The following is a 21,707-nucleotide window of genomic DNA, read 5'->3' on the forward strand; positions in this document are numbered from 1 at the left end:
GAAACTACTTGCTCAGTCTGAGGGTGTCTCCAGCTGGGAAGACTGCGTCCAATTTAAGTCCTGCCTCTGATGGAGCCCTGACACACGGAGCTGACCTCAGAGAAACAGCGCTGGCAAAGGCTGACTGATTGGAAGGTTAACACCCTGTCATACTGCATCCTCTGTTAAAGCGCGGGCCTGTGATTGTGGAAAGGCTCGCAAAAGCAGGGTTACACTTTGAGATATACGACCGATTCTTCTCCATCACGTCAGTCTCAATTCTCCGCCAAAACACTCGTTTTTGTTTCGTTGTCTAGAGTGAAACTGGGAATTTTGGCTGCATTTTGTGTCTATTGCCTCTGCATCGGCAGCGGTCGCCTCCCTAACTTGTTGTGACGACTCCAGTAACTCATTATACAAGCAGTGACAGGCTGGTCATTTATTGACACACAGTCCAGGTACAGTAATTGGTTGGGTTTATTACTGTATTGCAGGGAGTGCAGACACTATTTTCTATTTCTTTTTCAGACAGACTTTATTAGTGGCTTTGTGGAACGACAGCAGGATTTAATGTGCTTAAGGAACAAATTATCGACCCCGGCTTTAAATGATGCACTTGAGTGCAAAGCAATACCTGCACGCTGACAGCCGTGATTGCAGACAAACACGTAGAAGCCTTTTGTTCCGCGTTCATTTTAAATAGTTTTGGGGCCTTTCTTCTGCAGTTTTTCCAAGTTCTTGTAATACAACGCTCACTGGTGTCCTCCTTAACTTTGTGCTGTCTCGTGTTTTCACTGCTGTTTTCATCTCTAATGGTGACTAATGAAGTGCTGATCAAATACGACAGACAAGCCCTTTTGGACCCCAGACCAAATTCTGACTCAGTTCTTTGCTGCAACAGCTGATTTAGAGACACTTTATCCTTTGTTTATAGTCATTGTTTTGTATGTGTTTTTTTTAATTGTATTGTGTTCCATGGTAACTTCGTTACTTAGTCCATAGTGCCTTCACAATTTGTAATTTCAAAGTCATGGAGATCAAGAGTGAAAGTGATTATTTTCTATATTTAAAGACTATTCATTTTTTATTTTTTAGCTTTTTTGTTGAACTGTTGAGCTGCAGTAGGTTGACAGTAACAAAAACAAGAATTAATTTGAATACCAAAGACAGGCAACACGAAACTTTGTTTAAAAACGTTGTTTAACAAGACAGGGTCTCTGTACCGGACAGGAAATAGTTTGATGTGGAACAACTTGACAAATCTACAGAGAACAACTAAAAAATCTGGTCCGTCTAATAACTTCTGTGATGGAATGAAAAGCTGACAGAAGCCAGGCTTCACCACCCAACACCAGAGGCTGACTTCATTACTGACTAAATAAAAGACAATCCTTTTAGCCAAGATTCCAAAATAAAAACAAAATCTCTCCTGAAGTCAAACTAGCCTGCTTTCATGCCACTGTTAATCTGTGTGTTTCTACGCTTGGATTGAACACGGAGAATGTATCAGAAAAATCACCATGTGACTCATATAACTGTTTAAGGTTTATAGCGATAACACTGAACACGTCAGCGGACCCTGCTCAACTAGATTAATAAAAATCACGACCAACTGAGTCCCAACTCCGCTGACTTGAACAGACGCGGCCGCCTCTCCAGAGAAGGAGCGATCGCGGCGTCGTCCGTCTAGACAGCGTTGGCTTAGAGTGATGCTGTGGGACGTCACGTGCACAGTCACGCGTGTGCGCGTGAGCTGTGGGGAGAGAAAAGCCAGCAACCATCCCGGCTGTAATTAGCAAATGCTGCTAACAGGCGTCCAGTGACGCTCAGTGGATGAGAACAGAGTGAAGGTCACAAGTTCAGAAAGTGGCAACACACGCACACGCGTGTAATATACTGTAAAGATAGGCACTCGCACACTGATTGTGCTCATTCGCTGAGACACACACACACACACACGTAACATAGTCATGCAGACAGTCAGTCGGTCTCACTGCGATCAAGCACAGACACTGACGGCTCTGTAAGCTGCTTGGCAAGCACAAGGCCTCTGATAGTCAGAGTGGCCTCACACTGACCTGGTGCACAGCAGCGATAACATAGGTCCACACACACACACACACACACACACACACACACACACACACACACACACACACACACACACACACACACACACACACACACACACACACACACACACACACACACACACACACACACACATACATTACATGACGTACACACGGCAGTGACGAGATGATATGGTGACACAACATTTGGTGGGATGTGGAGATTAGGTTTGGACTTCAAGAGCATCTTATGAACACATGGATAATCCAACTCATTGTTTGTTTAAATGTTGAGTGTTCAAGTTCAAAATATCTGTATAGCCTGATTCATAAAAACTATAGAACTAGAGAAAATACACTAGAGAAAATGTGTTTTTTGATCTACATAAATTATTTTCATGGAAATGAGAATTAAGAGGCAAGCATGGTCAGTTTTACCATGTTTTTAATCTGTCAAATAATCACAATATGCTTTTTACATGTTACCTTTGATGAGTAACTTGATCATTATACTGGAGGATGTCATTCAGCACAATTATTGGGATTATTATGAGTTCTACTGGAAGACTCTTGAAAGTGATGTGTCACAATCAACTTTAACTCCAAACACATTTCTCTTTTATTGGCATTTGATGAAAGTTGATGGTGCTTTGTTTGCATAATACATCCCTAGGTATAATGTTAGTTAGTTTCCCCTGATCCGTAACTTGAACAACTATATGGACAGATACCAGACAGCAGCACTGTAGGTGCAGACAAGACATTTTGCAAACAGATGTGTCATACTATTATAACACAATATTCCATTACAATATCGCAATAAAGATATTCATGAGGATATTTCACTGAATTTCAAAGTAAAGGTGCTCGTTTTGATGTGGAATGATAGATAAAAAAACACACATATGATGTGAAATGAATCTATTAATATCACAAAACAGAGAAATAAATCTAGAATTATGTAAATACTAACGGGGACAACTGTAATGAAAAGAACAAACAAGGTAATATATATGTCATATTTTCATTAGAACATGGTATTAAGTGGTAGGCCACATGCAATGCGTTGCGGGGGCCGCATGTGGCCCACGGGTTGGCAGTTTGACACCTCTGTGCAGGCACCTATCATAAGTGTACCATCATAAGTACATTACTTTCATACCTGTGTGCTTAATGAAGGTCATCGACACTGCGTTGGTCTGTAACCTGGAAAAACAATCAGTAATTCCCATAATAAACTCAGCTGAGCTTACAGTAACACACACACACACACACACACACAATGCTTAGTTAGCATTTTCTCTTAATCAGGTCTGGTATGGATAGAAAAATGCAGCCGAGGCCACTTTCTAATCTGCTGCTATTTTAACTTTAATCACAAGTGCATCATTCTTTTTTGTTTAGTTTCCATTTAATGTAAATAGTGTTTGGTCCTAAGGGGGTTTGCCCTGGATTTAGATTTGTTTTTGGCAAAGTCTAGTCATCTGGTCTCACTTGTGGTAAATGTTTGCCGTGCACGAATCCAATTGTTTCAAATGAAATATGAAAATAAAAATCATGTCTCTGTTATCCATTCTTTTAGTGAAGGTATTGCGGAAGAATAACTGCACAGGCAGCTTTTCACTGCCACTCGGTAACAAGTACAAGACACAACAGCAATAATAATGATAAAGAAAGGAAGCGATGAAGGAGGAGTGACAGCTCAATTCATTCCTCCGTATCCATCCGCTGCTCAGCCAACACTCCTTACCTTCTCTCTAAACATTATGCAAATGTCTGTGCCGCTGTGCTATAATGTGATGCTGGCAGTAACAGTAAGCAGTAATCATGTTTAAGGAGTATGGGTGGAGAAATCAAACAAGGGTATTTATTATCTAGCGATCCCTAATCCGATAAGCTGCCATCACTTCACTCTGCAGCAATGCCTTTGAAAAGGGAAAGAGGAACAGAGCGCTTCAGTCTGACTTAATGCTCCCTCTATCTCGCTGCCTTTTTTTGAGGACAGACAAATCTGCATCTGGCAGCGTTATTGTGTCTGTCTGGTTGTGGTTAATTAAATGCAGCTGATCATCTTTTTTGTCTTGTGCCGTTTTTGTTCTCTGCTCCCAGCCACTGTGGGAGACTGTGCTGTGTGTGTGTGTGTGTGTGTGCGTGTGTGTGTGTGTGTGCCATTGGCTGAGACGACATACTACCTACTTACTGAGGACATTAGTGTCCCCAGTACAAGAATGCGTGTGTGTGTAAGAATTAAGAGTAACTACGTTGTCCGATTTGCCCTTTCTTTATTCTGAATAATTTTTATTGCTATGTAATCTGAATTTTATGACTGTTTCAGGTTGTCATTGACGTCGGTGATTATAAACTGCTATGTTGTGAAGGTTTTACAGCCAAAATTATTTATCTGCTCAGCACAGTCTGACTGCAACAAACGCTGCCAGTCGAGGTTTATATTTTATACGCCGCAACAGCAACATAATTCCAAATACAAAACCATTTAAGACAGAGTAGTTGACAGAGTGGCTTAGTCGCACAAAATGATAAGCGGAAGGAGAAAGCAGACTCAGGCGCGGACAGGAAACAATCAATCAAAAGACCTCCCCCTTTACCCAGCATTGCTCTGCCTTTCGTTCTTTATTAAACTTCCTCTCTGCTCACCTTTGACCTCTCTGTGTCCAGCTCCCTTCAGGCTCCAAAAGTGAAGCTTTTTGCCTTTTGAACCCAGCAGGTTCTCACCCTAAGACTGAGTGACAATTTAAAAAATGTCTCTTTTCCACCCCCCTCCTCCCCTCTTCAGAAGTAAACAACTCATAATGGCTGACCTGCGAGCCACACTGCAGATTGCTGGTTCAATCCAAATAAACAATAAAGGGGAGAGAGAGAGGGGGAGAAAAAAAACAATATACTGTGTGTATGAACACACACATTGCTGTCCCCCTTGGGCTCCACGGCCGCTTGATACTGAGTAGTCGAAGCAACATTTCCTCTGTTCTAGTGCTTTGCTGTCTGAGATAATAAAATACTTACAGAGAAGGGGAGGTGGTGTTCAATATAAAGTTTGTTATCCTCGAGCAATTTGGAGTCATAATAGAGCTGCACTGTAACACACACTCACACGGTGAAGATTTAAGCAAAGACATGCGCGCACAGTAGAGGCCTCACCACAAGGCAAACTGGATGACATCACTGAGTCGAACATAAAGCGGGATAACTGCTGTATTGTGAAGCTGGTTATCACCGGTTCACCTAGTTCTGGATTTTCTAGTCAGGCGCTGACATCTCATGAGACTGTGTGAGCGTGACATGCTTATAATGAGTATATTATACTGTTCAACATGTGATGAAACAGTGAAGCCGGCAAGACAATGGGTACAGAAAGGCCAGAGGGGGATTGCTCCAAGAGAGCAATGGAAAGCTCTGTGTCCTTTAAAATACAATAATAATAAAAGATTTAAAATAAATGGTCAAACTTGTACGGTTGTATTTACATTACATTACATTACTAAAAGTGTGCTAGGGCACGATCAACTATGTGATCATCTGACACAATTGTCTTCACATGAATGTCCTATGGTGCATTAAAACTAGTGGAAGCTACTCTTCAATTGATCTCTGTGAGACGGCACAGAATAGGCTTCTTCACTGTGGTGAGAGAGACACTGATTGGGTCCATGTGGCAAAATCGTCACTTCCAGGGAAGCTCAGCGTCTCTGGTATGGAGCAGTTGGCAGGCACGACCACTGACGAAGGCCTTGTATAAAAATGTTTTTTAGGTTTTGTCCTGAATCCAAATAGGGAGTGAGGGGGCTTTGCACCTTCTCCTGGACCATGCTAATGACTTCAGACTGTCTCCGGTGCTTCTAGGCTGTAACTGCCCATCCCCCCGCCCCAAGTTTGAACCAATATGAGAGTCGAGAACTGACAAAGAGAGAGAGAGTGAGGCTTTTGGACTGATGCAGGACAACGTGAGGAGCCCCTGTCACCTCCCTCCCCGCTCGTCTCCACACACTCCTCTACACTCTCTCTCATCCAGTCTGTTTATCTGAACCATCATCTCCAGTAAGCAGCACTGTTAATATGGTCATGAGGCAACTGCAAACAAATCACACGCACATGTGGTCGAGGCTCATCTCTAGATCGTAAACAGTAGCCGTTTGATTTCCACGATGTGTTCCAGTTAAAAAGCTCATCAGACCATACATAACAGCTCTTAAGTGACAGAAAAAACATGTGAGGACATAAAAGATAAATGAACAGACAGCTATGAAAGAATCTGACCAAATTATACGTGAACATAACGCTGACACGAGAAAATAAAGCCTCTTAGTGCTGACTCGTTGTTCAGAGATGGTATTTCTACTGTGTTAATAAACAAATGGCCCATATTTCCATGGAAATGGTGAATACTGTGCTAATCTGATTACACTGATACAATCTCCTGTCCACCGACTTTCCAGCTGGGCTCAAAGGACACAAATGGGTCCCTGCATTAGCGCCAGTGGGCTCTGTGAGGAATGTTGAAAAGTGTTATTGTAACATTGTTTGACCATAGATTATTATATTATACATTTTGCTCTGCTCCAGGCCCGCCCGAGATCATACGTCTATACGATCATACCACAGTTTTAGAGAACGCTTCTTTAAATGTCTCTGACAGACCAAAGAAGAAGTAGTGTTTAACTGCCTTAACCAAGAGGCCCTTAGGGAAGTGTCTTTTCAGAAAGGATGTGGAAGACGTTATATGTTGGAGCGCACAAATGCAAAGCAAACCTGTGGTCTCCTGATGTGGTCAGAGGTCTTATGGTCCCATTAACCCCCAGTGAGACAAGCACATGGATTAAATGTCAGGGCACTGGGTCAGAGTGTCAACGCACAATGGCACTTTGAATGAGACTGACCTTACACGATGAAACCATAACTGCCATATAAGACGAGGCCCTTGTATTTCACCTAACACAAGTCAGAAGTCTATACTTTCAAAATGCATGATGATGAATTAAATCATTATTGGTGTTTAACAACACGTAGAAAATAAACATCAGATTTCTCTGTCTGATCAGTCACTACTGCTGCGGATGATAATCTGTAATCTGTAGGTGGGAACCATGACACTGGTCAAACCAGGCCACACTTAGTAGCTTAGTATCTTTTTTATTATTATTATTTTTCATTATAAAAGATTATAAACCAGTGTTTCAACCAGAGAACAAACTCATATCAGCAACAACAAGTGCACATTCAGGCCCTTTATCTCGATCCTTTAACTTCAATCACTCTGCACCGTCCAGCCATTATTCCATCCATAATCTCCCTGCTATAATCTTCCACTCAACCATCCCCGGAGCATTGTAATCTGCTATAATCTGATGGATAAAACTCACTGCTCTGTGGCTCATCAGCTAAACTACAGCTGCTCATTTTTGCTCCTTGCCCATATGTGAGTGATGCAAGTGTGTGTTTACAATACTTTCACACAACATAAAGAGCAGAGAGGCGGGGAAACGGAAGGCAAACAAAGGTGAGCACATTTTCTGGCAGGATAATAGTGACTCGGTGCCTCGATATGAGCTTTCCAGCCTTGTTGTCTTTGCACTCTCAAGTGCATCGTCAATAACAGACTTAAAGGGGGTTGTCACAACATTGATGCTGCTGTGGACGAGCATACACATCCATCGCAGCTTTGCCGACCATGTTGCAACACCTGTAATGTGAGTGGAAGTTGGAGAAGTTCAGCGGGAGCATGGGAGTTAAAGGGGGAGGTGAAAGCGGTAATGGCGTGAGGCAGAGATACTGTGGGGGAATTAGTATTATAGTTTGACTTGGCCTGCTTTCCCACATGGTCAGCAGTTGTGGCTGCAGAGGAGGCTGCACACAGCGTCTGGAGGCAAATAAATGACTTTAAAACACTGCCTGAAATCCATTAATCCACTGCAAAGAAACAGGTCCCGTATACAGTAACTCCAGATCTTGCTTGAGAATCATTGCATTTTTAGGTTTTCTTCAGTATCAAAGAAATCCTGTGATATTTGTCTGCATATCCATGGGAATACTACACAAACAGGAAGTGATAAAAAAAACTTCTGTGTGTGTCAGTTTTCTGGATTTTGTCTAAGACGAGGACGCCTCTTTAATTCCTTGCTATAATAAACCGGCTAAAAGAAAATGTATTCACCACAGTGTATCAGAGCCTTTTAGAAACATGACTCTAAACATATAAAGTAATATGTGAAATGTAATATTGTTGCATTACAATCCACTGGGGAAAGACTAACTGCATTTCATCTGTTGTTACCCGTCTAATTCTCTCCATCACCAGCTCATTTTCATTCCTCTCCACTGTTATCCATTATTCTATCCCAATTTATCTACCATCATTGGTTTCTACTCCAGATTCATCCCCTTTTATTTCCCTCCATTCTGTCTGTCATGCTCTCCTTCTATTGTCCCTCCATATGACTCTGGAACATGCGGCAGTCTGCCAAGACACTGTACATTTCAATTAGAGAAGAGACCTCAGTACACCCACACAGAGAGGGAGAGAGTGGGGAAGAGAAAGCATGTCTTTCTAGTTTGCACTTTGCGGGTTGACTTGGTTCTAAGGTTTCCACATAGGCTTAGTTAAAGGTAAAGTTGGTGCATGGGCATTTTGGGTGTAAGTTTAGGATAGAAGGAGAGACAGAGACAGAGAGAGAGTGTGTGTGTGTGTGCGTCTGTGTGAGCGATTGCAGCGCTAGCACTTGGAGCATGTCCTAGAGTGTGACTTTGATATCAGCCTCAGTAATCTAAGTCATTCTCTCCAGGGTCTGCAGATACAAAAGAACAGGTGTGTGCACTCACAAATGCGTACACTTGCACATGCATGCAAGCACACACACACATACACATACACACACCAGATGGCTGAACAAGTTAGGTTGGGTCCTTGTCCTCCACTCTCTCACTCTCAAACTGTATATACAGTATTTTACTCTGCAGTTTCGCCCAGTCGGTCTATAAATGTTGCCCTTTTATACGCACAAAACACATCACTGCGTGTGTGTGTGTGTGTGTTTGTAACTACTGGAACGCTGTGTTTGGATTAAGAGTAGAGGAAAGCACAGAGAGCATGCAGCAGAAGTGGCAGAAGCATTATCAGGACACCCACTCACACATTAGTTCTCAGGTTCCAGGTAATTTGGTCATTTGGCTTCTAACAAACAGCTCTTCCACTGAGAAAAGTCACTACAGTTTGTGTACGCAGATGAGTTGCTCTATTTAACGCTGCCCTGATGACGTCATTAAAACTGTGCATTCAGAGGAACCAATGAGGGAATGTAGCAGCTTTTAATTTCTCCTCATCTTTTGGCAAACACATGGTGACAGCACTCACTCACTCACTCACTCACAAAGAAATCATGTGTGGGTGAGAGAGACAGAGGGTATGTGGAGTGAAGGGTCATCATCCTTGATTGCAGAGGCCACTCGAGACATTAGATGTTCTCGCTGCAATCACAATGTTCACAAGAGTCCAAATCAGAAATCAGGAAGCTTCTGGAGAGCGACCAATCAATGTCAGGCATCATCAAGGACAATGCTCTGACTCCCTGACTCTCAACCTTCTTATTTTTCCATTTCATTACATCACATTGATCCCCCCCCGCTCCCATCCCCCAAACCCATACACACACCCATCCCCAGGTTGTCGAATACTAACATTTTTGGATGGAGCTGACGGATGGACCGATGAAACGATAATGTGTTACCTACTGTTACCATGTTGTTACTGTACTGTAATATGAAGTGTTGCCATCGCAGCTTTTTGATTATTTCAATTCATATCTTCTCATCCCTGCACGAGAATATTGGGCAGAGTCACACATCGAACTAAAGCTTGATTTGGAAAGCACAATATTGCAATAACATTATCTGTCAGGAAAATCCCAGCTGTCTCTTTTACCCACATCATTCACAACTCGCTGTTTCCACATAAGGCACGAGGTTTCTCTGAATGACAAGTACAAAAATGATATGAATCATACGATAAGGCTTTCACAGTCAGATGGTTCGCAATTTACTTGGAAATTTGGGAGCGATGCAGAGAGATTCTTAATACTATCTCGGAAGCTTAAAATTCTTGGAATATTTACGTGTATTCCTTTAACAGAGCTCTAGGCACAATATGTCTCCTTCAAATTGGCACCAATCCGTTAAAGATCTGAGGTTCACCTGAGGTTTAGACGTCGGAATAATACAATTTCTGCTTCTGGCGGCTACATTTAATCTTTGTATTCAAACAAAATGGCTGTTGATGTCTCACCCCGTGTCAGACACGCACTTTTTTCCCCCCCCGCGTAAGACATCGGTCACACACTGTTGCACACGTCATTGTCCGGACGGACCCTAGTGAGAAGTGTGAAGTGTGCCATGTGTGTCTGCTCAGACAACAGAAGGACCATGTGTTTGCATTAGTGTATGGGTGTTAGTGTATTAATGGACAGACAGATGGGGCAGACCAGGAACACTTGATGAAGGCTTTATACTGCAGCTGCCCCCTTTTCTCTCCTCCACTGCAGTGAACACTGTGAAGCACACACACAAAAAAATATATCTACTGGCATCAGTGTGTGTGTGTGTGTGTGTTGTCGTGAGCTATAGCAGCTGCCCTGGCATCAGGTGGGCAGCTTCCATTCGACACGAAGAAGGCCCAGCTGCTGTAATATGCACACACAAACTCCTCCTACACTCCTATAAACACACACTGATGAAGATGAACACTCATAGTGCACACGCACACACACACAGAGTGTGTGAGATTACCTATAATCTTAGGATAAGGATCTCTCAGAGACCCATACACACATGTGCATACAAACAAAAATGAAAATGTACCCTCTGCAGTCCCACACACACACACACACACACACACACACACACACACACACACAGTCTGTAGTGCTTCCTGTCTATGTCCTCTAATCAGATGCACATGTAAACATGCACACACACACACACACACACACACACACACACACCCACAGAGTGAAATGTAACACACAGGCACAAATGCACTGACACAACTCCAACAATGTGAATGCTGTCACATGTACACACACACACAGATATGATTTTGTAAAATGTACAAAATCCCAAAGCACACACATACACACAAACACCACAGTCACCAGACACACAGCCAATCCCCCGCCCCCCGAGTGCCATTTGTTCTCCAGATGCATGCCAGATATTGAGACACATGTCCACCCATCACCTCCTGTATCTGTGCAGACACATGTTGTGATGTGAGGAGGTTAGCCAGCTTGAATCAGGACACTGGCACCTGACACCGGTCATCAGCACAACAGCTGTCTGACTGCCTCACTGGCTGTCGCTGAGTATCTGCATATGTGTGTGTCTGTTCTTTGTCCGCACTCGTGGCAGTGCACATCCTCACAGCGCGGCGTTCTCTATCAGTGCTGGAGTCGGTGATGTCTTCATGGGGTTAGGGGGCCTGCTGGATTTTTTTTTTTTTTTTTTTCCTGATGGCACATTTTCTCTGGTGCGATCACAATACGTTGCATTCATGCTGCAGCCACATGTGGATTACATCACTCAAAGAGAAGCCCCTCTTGATAGACAGTGTAGCAGATGGAAGCAGCGGATCATGGAAAAGGTCAGAAATATAAAATGTAAGTGGTTTGTTTACCAGTTGGTCAACGCAAAAATGTGAGGCCAAATTGCACCTACCTTATATACGCTTGTTTGCAGCCTAAACCTGTGATAAACCCAAATCCTGACCTAGTATGTTGGTGTTATTGTGCTGATCTTACTGCCCTCATTGACCTCATTTCCAGTTGCAGCAGGCCTATTTTTGTTTTGTTTTTTTGTCTGAGAAAAACATCCAGTCCGACCACAAACAATAAAGAGACCAAACTGTGGATGGTTTCCATAAGTGAGGAGTCAGATATGGCCATCAGAAGTTGCTAGAGGCCAAAACGAGGCTGAGTGCTGAGTTTATATTGGACTAAAGATGGTTATAAACACAAATCTAAATGGATACCAGTGTTGCCGTATGAAACATGTCAAAACTGTTGAGAGTTTGAAGTGTCAGTTCATCTATTAGTGCGGCTTTGAGCTACCAGATATCAGTTAAATCACCGCGGGGTGTTTGTTTGACCTGTGAAAACAGCCGTCGTATGTTAAACGATGTCCAATAGCTCACGAGGCGTCTGCTTTAACACTTTAACACATATCTCTGAATGTAAATAAAAGGTTGACATGAGCACGGACATGAGCCGTCGTCTAAATGTAAAGTTAAACCGGGTATCGTGCCTCGTGCTCTCCATGACAACAATACAAAGATGTTATAGTACGTACAGAGAAAAGGAAAGAAAATCAGTGAATATTCATACAGGACATCTAAAGATTACACCAGTTCCATTAGAGCAGCTCCAATGTCAGTGACGTTTTGATGTGAATTAGTGTCATCTCACAGTTGATAGGTTTGGCTGTGATCTTTAGTTTGTCTCTCGACACACACAAAGCCTTCCCACTTATCAAAGATTCATTAGCCCGCTAATATATCCATCCAGCTCTCATTGCACGTCATCCGTCCATTAACTACTAAGCCATATTCGTCCAGGGGGACTGCCGGGACGATGCCCTGCTCAAGGACACAGGGGGTAATACATATGAAATGATAGCCCACCAGGGAATTGAACCCGCAACCGCAATGGCACATTAGCAGCAGCGGCCTCTAATAAGTGATGCAGAACAGTATCATATCAGCCTTCATCCCAGAGGGGGCAGAGATCCTGCTGTTGTAATTCAGATCACTGTGCCAGCACTAAAGACAAACTATTTCTGTATCACTCCATCCTCACCTGACACTCTGCTGACTTTGAAAAAAGGCTCCTGTTCTCCCCCTTCCTTCTGTCCATTTGTCTCATTTGATAGTACACAACTGGGAATTCAAACACAAATGAGTATAGATAGAGAGGACATTTTAACATGTGGAGGACAGTTTGATGATGTCTACTCAAATTTGGTTTACTCATTTTATAAATTTGACAGGAAAGAAAGAAATGAAGAAAACATGCATTTAATATTTATGCCAATCAGTAGAAATGAGTGTGCAGCACAAATCTGCTTTTTTTTTTTACCCCTCTTTGATCAGTTGACATCACATGTTCTACAAATATCACAATCTATTTAAAACAATGCAGTATCAGGGTTAGGTATCGCTCACACATTTTTAATGGGCTACGCTGGGTGTGCAGTGTAAAGCCCTTTCCATTATCTATTCCTTGTTTGCACCGTCTGTCAAAAATGCCCATCGAGTTCCATTAAAACTCTCATGTCACGTACAGTGCTTTGAAAGCACACGGCAGTAAGCAATGGTCTGTCACGGGGGGTGTATGACGGGCTGCAGTGCTTAATGAAAAACTAAATGTCGATTCGGTGATATGGATCTTGTGCAATACACTAAATCAATTAACGACGATTATTTATTTGTTTATTATCTATGTTTATCACTGAACCGCTGTGATGTCGTGATATTATTGGTATGGCATATCCTACAATCTGCATTCTCACCATTAGAGGTGACTTATTCTTGTGCACTGGACCTCAGAGTGCTGTTACTGCATGCCCAAAACTTCCACCTGTGTCTTTTATGCTGAATACCACACCGGTGTACCCACTGACACACCGATGATCGTGAGCTGCTACTGGGGTTCAGTCTTGCTCAAGGACGATATAAAAATAGTGCAGCAGTTCCCAAAGTGTGGGGGGCACCCCTTGGGGAGGGGGGTGCGTGGAGCTGTAACAAGAGGGCACGGCACGACCAATCATGCATGCAAATGAGGCATCCTGCAGTTCTAGCAAATAATGGATACTTTTATTATTATTATTTTTGTTATTATTCTGTCTCCTCAGAATTCAACTATATGACTAACCTGTTCTTTTTGTGTTTTTAGTTTTCTGCATGCTGTGTGCGTCTTAAAATATCAACTTAAGTGATTGATTAAGCAAGTTAAAAGATGTACTTCTGCCCTCTGCCTAGTGATACTATCAGATCCTGAGTGTATTTATTTGGGCGCCTTTGTTTTTCAAGACCTTTTTCGACATCACTAACCCTTAACATAACAGCTATTCACATCTTAATCCTGACTTTAACTATAGCCTCAGAAATGAGGTTCTGTCTTATTAGGACCAGGCTTTGGTCTCAGTGTGGTCCTTACATGGGTTAGGTATTAAGGTTAAGATAAAGGCTTTGGGAAGGAGGATTTGTGGAGGATTCATTTTCCGATCCACAGCCACTTCGTTAAGCATAGCTGTGTTATGTAAATAACGTTTATTTTACATTTATTAGACTTAAACTTTTGCATCTGCCTCACTTTGCTCATCAGTCTCTCTCCCTTTCTCTGTTCCTCTACGTACGTTTATCTCCCTCTTCTAAAAAATTGATTTGACAGAGACGGCACCTTCTTACTGGCTGACATAAACTAATGTACTAATAGTGAGAGGAGGTGAGGAGCATGAGGGAGAGGAGAGAGTGAATGAACAGTAGAGGAGAGAAGGACACACGCACACACACACACACACACACACACACACACACACACACACACACACGAGGTGGGACATTCTCAAGGGAGGCAGATTTGTGGGCATCTAGCCCAGCTCAGTTGGGAGAGAGTGCTGAAGGTGACATATAAGAGAAAGGCAGTGCTGGGAGATGGGAGATGCGGGGGAGGGGGTGAGGAGGGGATCACAAAAACACAAAAAAAAACTATAAGACCAGATGAGAGCGAGTGCAGAGGGGGTACGAGAGGAGAGAACAGGATGATAATTCAGTCAAACACACACAGTATTATCTCATGCATGATTTACACACCAGTCCTCCCTCAATAGGTTCTTACAGCAGCTGCACACAGGCTCTCTCACACACACACACACACACACACGAGTGGAGCACATTAATATATTATTTTATTTATAGGTATATATATATATATATATATATATATATATATATATATATATATATATATACATATACATATGCACTTTTTTTTTTTACACTAATCAGCGCCAATACATTTACGACTTAAGTTAATAGAAGAAGGCTTAGTGGTTAGCATGGTTGCCTCACAATAAGAAGGTTGCTGGGTTTCCTTTACAGTATGTGTGGAGTTGACGTGTTCTCCCCGTGACTGCGTAGGTTTCCTCCATTGAGTCAGTTTGGTCCATTGTGGCTCTGATCAACCCTCCATCTGAACTCGTAATTCCTTTGTGGAATTTCGGTTTCATAAAAGACAATAAAGATCCTTTCCTTTCCTCTTCCATTGCTTAACTAATCTCCTGGGCTTCTGGGAGTATTGTATTTTTAAATGGCTGAGTTGACAAGTGCATCGGCATAAGTGTTTTAGGAGTGTGTTTCTAACAGCTTAGTTGTTAAAAAGGTAAAAACAAATATCAGACCAACATTGGTATCAGTAGATAGATTTAAGGTTTTGAAATTGGTGTTAAACATGAAAAAGTGATGCTTCTATACTGTCTAATCAAGCCTCGAGCATGTTAGCACGTGCATGCACTGTGTGAGAATGCAGACAGGCAATTTAAGTGTGTTTTTGTGTGATCGGAAAAGCCTGTTGTGTGTTGTGCACAAACTAATAGGACAGTATTTCACCAACTTCAAGTTAATGGGATAAAGATGGAATTAGTGTGTTCAGGTGTTGTGCTCATTATGAGTTTACACTGGAGAGAAGAACACTACACTCCCCCCACACACACACACATAGAGAGAGGGAAACAGACAGTGGCCAAACCACAGATTATCAATCATCTCTACCAACTCAGTGTTTTTGCCATTTAACCAGACTGAGCCGCCGATGCGCTCCTTCAATCATCATCTGCCAGTCTAAATGCTAGTGCTAATTAGCATTCACATGCTAAATTACCTCTCATCCCATGTTTCCTGATTAAGCTTAATCATTCTGACAGCTAGTTTCACTGCTAAGCTTTCAAGAGCCGATACACGCACAACCATCTGAAACTCCAGGAAGAGATCTGACGCTCGCTCATTCCCTAGATATTTGGATTTGAAGAGCTGGTGCGCTGCTTGGTACACTGCTTACACAAGTGGTTCCCAACCCGAGGGCAGGACCCCTTTAATGGGGCATTAGTTCAATCCAAGTCTAAATCTGATTTATATTATAGGCTTTGACGATTCTTTTTAGCCTGACTCCTCTCTACTTTCGCTCTCTTTCTCTGGATAGTTTTATATGTTATGGTCTCTATCAGTTATTCTAATAAAATAATCAGAGAGCTATAGAAAGGATAATGACTCTTCTGGGAGCTGCTCAGTGGTGGAAGTGGAACTCAGCTCTGTAACTGCAGTAAAAGTACTCCAACAGTGCAGGGAAATACACTTAAAGTACCCTATAGTCAAAATGTTGCTATTGTGGGGAAAAGCACCACTTCTAATGACATTCAACACACTATAATACATACAGCTAAGTCTATATACTATGCTACAACTAAAATGATATGCCCTTATTTTTTGTAAATGATCATTTGACCATTGAACCACCATAAGGTTTCCAACTGTGATTTAAATGGTGGCCATGGTAAAGAATAAATGAAAAGTAAAAGGGAAAAGGGCCCCCAAATGAATAATCTTTTTAAGCTTACAAACCAAACCTCTTTTAGTATAAATATTAAACATATATTAAATAGATTTGTCAAGCAGTGAAAGATGTTCCACTTGTATAGCATCAACAGATACTGTATATACAGGTGATAAGCTTAGGGATGGACGGACGGATGGATGGACGGATACTCTGCAAATCACTGCTGTGACACAAAACCTGCACATCTTGCCAGAGAGTGAATTTGAGTAGAAGGGACGTACGATCGAAGGAGCAGGTGAACTCCTGGTCCCCCTCAGCAGCTCTGAGAAGACCCCCAAGTCTAACCAGCCTCCTTGTCTCAAGGTAGTGAAGTGCCAGCAATGTGTCAGTCAACCTGTTGGCACAATTACCTCAGTAGTGCTGTACTCCAATCCTGTCACTCAGGCTATCTTCCAAGATAGAAAAGATGGGTAAAGTAATTGGATTTGCTGCTAGCAGGGAAATGATGAAATGACATGAAACCATCCCTCCTCCCACATACACACACACACACACATGCACCTTCACACTTCTCAGTAAATCTCTCTCTTCCTATCTCTCTCTCTCGTCTGTCTTGCCTGCCTATTTTTTCTGAAACCTGGAAATACATCAGGCTGTTGAGGGGCTCTTTTCATCTCCCCTGATGTGGCGCTAGTGCCTTGTTCTCCCAGGTAGACAAAAGAGGCGACAACATGAGGTGAATTAAAGGATTTCCAGGTTTTTATCTGGTAAACTGAGCACAATGCGGCACTTATTGCAAACAAATTCGCCACCTACACCTCATCTACAGTACACTCCACACGTTTGAGATCGTAACTATAGTTTTTGGCTACTTCTGATGTTCAGACACTTCTTTGCTGTGGCTGAAACATCTGAAATAAACAACAGTAAATGGTAGAATAATAATTCTGATGCAGGAAGCGGACACAAACAAAGTTATTTCAAGCCATCCCTAGTTGCAACTATACTGTTTTCATTAAGCATCTTTATTATATGGTGATTCATTTCTTGATTAATGATGATGTTCACATTCCTAAATTGACCAAAATAATTAATTATGATAATAAAATAGCTGTAAAACCACTCTTATCATTCCATTGATTAATTGTTGTAGCTCTGCTCATATTTATCATGCACGTCCGACATTGCGTGTTGTACATTCTACATCATAATGATTATATATCTAAAAGTCTGACATGCAGATGAGCACGTATATGCAGAGCTAGTATTCTGTCATCGTCTGCAGTCTTCTTTCTAATAACAACTGTAGCCTAACAAAGGCCATACTGTGCCATTAAAACACAGAAATGAGCCTTCATTTTAACAAGGGGTTCTTAATCAGATGTCCTCCACTGTGCCACATTAAACCAATAACCACCATAAACAGACTTTACCAACAGAATGCTAATGTGACATGGCGCAAAATCCACACACAGCAGCCTACAAGGACAACAAATAAAGCTGACTCATTTCAGTCTTTACACAGTGCTCGGAGAAAACCTATAAAGAAAGATGGTCATTAACTTAATGTAAGTAGTGGAAATGTTCCTTAAGGCTCATTTATGCTGCCTTTACATAAAAGAGATGAATCTATTTCAAACGATATAACCCACATAGTTTCATGTGTCCTTTCAATTGGCTTGTGTTTTTAAGCAAGATATGAGAGATAAGCTTAAAATAACAACTTTTCTTTTTTTAATCTGGATGGACAGGCTTAGTACCAGTGATTTCAATTCAAAAGCAAGTCATAACTCCTGATGAAGTTAAAAAATTGAAAGGTATGGGGCCTGAAATTGAGCCTTGGGGAACACCACAGTTAAATGAACCACTTTTGGATGAGGGTACATTGATTTTTACAAAGAACTATCTGCTGGTGAGATACACTTCAAATGACTAGTGTATGTGGTTGTACAGTCTATATAGAATCTAAAAGAAGAGTGATCCAATGTGTCAAAGGCTGCACTCAAATCAAGGAGCCATTACAGTTTATTGATGCAGAGATTAACTGTGAGACCGTCTAGCTGCGTCTCAGTACAGCGATTGGCTAAGACACCAGACTGGAACTTTGTGAATATGTTGTTGGTGATCATAAAGTCCTTAATCTGATTGAAAACTATATGTTGTCTAAAATTTAAACTTAAACATGGCAAATGTAATATTGGTCTACAGTGAGCAGTGAGGTGATACACATGTGCCTGTATCCAACAGTCATCTCACTCAATTTCTGGTGTTGTTTCATCAATATTATCTGTAGGCTTGAAGAGGAAGTGCACAAAAATGAAGGAAATGAACACAGGGTGTGAACAGAAGGCTCCGTCTGATTCTGAATATGCATCTAACGCTGTGCATAAATGAGCCTTGGCTCAGTCAATGTCTTCGATTGGGCTGATGTAAAGCACCATACACTATACAGAGTAAATCAAAGCTCGATCTGTCTCTCTCTCTCCTTCTCTCCCTCAAAAACACACACACACACACACACACAAACAGACAAATACAAAGCTGCCAACACTTATCGAATGGACTGCCTAGGATTAAGATTTACACTAGTGATTATATATTCATAGATCAATCGATGCAGGGAGTCGTGCAGCCGAGACATGTCCACGCAGGCGAACACACATTTAGCAACAGTCACATTCTACGAATTCTAATGAATGTGTGTGTGTGTGTGTGTGTGTGTGTGTCACGTGTGTATACATCAATACTCTGCAACTTTACATTTCATTAGACCAAGGAGCACAGTTTAACTCCCAATGAATAGCAATAAATCCATGTGGCCCGTGACCATCTCTCTCCATCTGCCTCGGCCTACTTTGTCCTTTCCTGATCCAAACTGCATCCCCTCTTTTTTCTTCAGTCTTCAATTTTATTTTGTACAAATCCAAGTTAACAGTTGCTCTCAAACGCATGTCATTTGAAAGAGACTTCACCGGCACCAACAAATGTAGTAGCCTCATAAACTGCCCATAGCTCGGGACTCTGCTGATTTATAGTAATTGTAGCCCTGTCTCGTCATTTCCCTGCCTGTACAGAAGACTGTGTGTTACTGCAGCAGCTGCATTGATCTGTGCAGGGACACCAGCAGCAGCCTCCACCTCCATATTCACCTTCCTCCTTTCATCCCGGAGCACAGGAAGACACGCCGGCTGAGCGGAAATGGAATTCCGATCAGTGGGATATCATCCAGGATCTGCTGACCCCACATACTCCACAAACACACAAATCATCTGTCTGCACACACACACACACACAGATATAGTCCAGGGGTCAGGCGCAAGGACTAGTGGGCTAGGTTTCAGTCGACTTAGCAAAACACAAGAGACAGGAAGCTATGTAAGGAGACGTACGTGTGTGTGTGTGTGTGTGTGTGTGTGTGTGTGTGCATTCTAGTACAGAAAGACACTGAGCTGATGCTTAAACGCTGTAGAAGCTGAATATTTCAGGAGCATTTGAAATAGAACGTGACGGAGAGAAAAGAGGAAACACAAAGTCATCGCAATAAATGATAGTGGACTTGAAAGAGAACATTCTTTTCAACTTTTAAAAGTTTAATTCCAATGACATTAAGGATATAACATTTATGTATTGAAATATTTAAAAAAAATAGGGCAAGACTAACATTTTATAGCGTGTTTAAATCAATAGAAATAGGTAGGTTATGGTTTACGTACGTTTGAGGATGAAAACATACTGAACTACGAGTTACCAAGTGTGTTGTCTTGGTTGTCAAATGTATCGTGTGTATTTGTCACTAATAGATCACTTGCCGTTTTCAGATTCCCATGATCGCATGCTATTTCCTGACGTCATCAAACTGGGTCTTTTGAGACCCAAAGCAGAAATGACATACTATGCATTTAAAATCGTCTTTTTTTTTCATGTCTTTTAATATAACAGATATAGCAGATCTTATCCTCGGGTGATTATCTACTCAGTCTTTGGAGTCAGCCACATGAACACACATGCATGTGTCCTGCAGAGGAATAGTGGAAGTAAGAGAGAAAAGAGAAAAGAGAAGACGAAACACAGCAGCTCAGCGGGATCCCGAGTGAAGAAGCAGCTGATTGGCACACACACCAGGTGGTCTACTCAACAGGGGTACCACACACACACACACACACACACAACTTAGAATGTTTTAAAGGTACTCAGGAGAAACCTAAGAGATCATCTTCCCCCACCTTAAAACTACTCAGAAAACCCTTCAAGGCTCTTGACAATCCAGTGAGTGGACCACCAAGCAACACTCGGCAAGATAAAATGCACACAGCTCCAGACTGTCTAGCAGCATGAACTCCACTCCTCATATCATTCAAAGAAGAAACAAACACACCCACGCACGCACAGACACCATCACTATCTCCGCTGCTGCTGCTGCTGCTGCTGCCGCCTCACGTTTTCCTTTCAACCTATGTTTTATTTACTATTCACCGCAGTTCATCACAGAACAACCGGGGAAAAGACAAAAAAAAAACACACACACACATAGAAACACACAGGACGCCTACCTTCTTCATCCGTCCGCTGCGAGTGCCAGTGAACGCCACAGTGTGTCCACGGTAATTATAGGCCGCCACAGACGTCATTCCGTCATCCTTGTCCACATAAAGAGGGATGCCCTCGATGGGGGTGGTGCCCCCTAAAGGCTGGTTGAAGTCCTGGCCGCAGAAGTTATCGTCAATCTGCAACGGCTGGGGTGTGAGAGTGGGGTAGAAGGAGAGAAAGCCATTAACTCACACATCAACACCTTTAAAAATCCCCTCTCTCATTAAACTAACATTAATTCCTAAATAAGGGGGAGGTTTTCAATCTCCCCCACCACTTAGTAGACATTTTATGGTGCTGGAGCGAAGCCAGACTGCTGCAGATTTAGTGAGAAATGGTGTGAAATTAATGGCCGTTGTTAGGAAAATTAACTTTCCTGGACTCACTTTTTAGGACTTTTTTTAAAAAAAACAACAACTAATCGAACGGAAGCTGGTCTTCTGTGACGAGTGTTTTCTCT

General features: G+C 42.2%; 1 protein-coding gene across 2 annotated transcripts in view; it reads right to left on the reverse strand.

Moving 5' to 3' along the window:
• Positions 1-21,707, reverse strand: part of LOC122776787 (plexin-A1-like) — a 239,030-nt gene that overhangs the window by 161,317 nt on the left and 56,006 nt on the right. For both annotated transcript variants that reach the window (XM_044037510.1, XM_044037509.1), the window contains exon 3: positions 21,211-21,393. In XM_044037510.1, coding sequence (XP_043893445.1) covers positions 21,211-21,393 — 183 coding nt within the window. The remainder of the gene's footprint in view (positions 1-21,210; positions 21,394-21,707) is intronic.

This window comes from Solea senegalensis, linkage group LG11 (genome assembly GCF_019176455.1).
Source record: "Solea senegalensis isolate Sse05_10M linkage group LG11, IFAPA_SoseM_1, whole genome shotgun sequence".
NCBI lineage: Eukaryota > Metazoa > Chordata > Actinopteri > Pleuronectiformes > Soleidae > Solea > Solea senegalensis.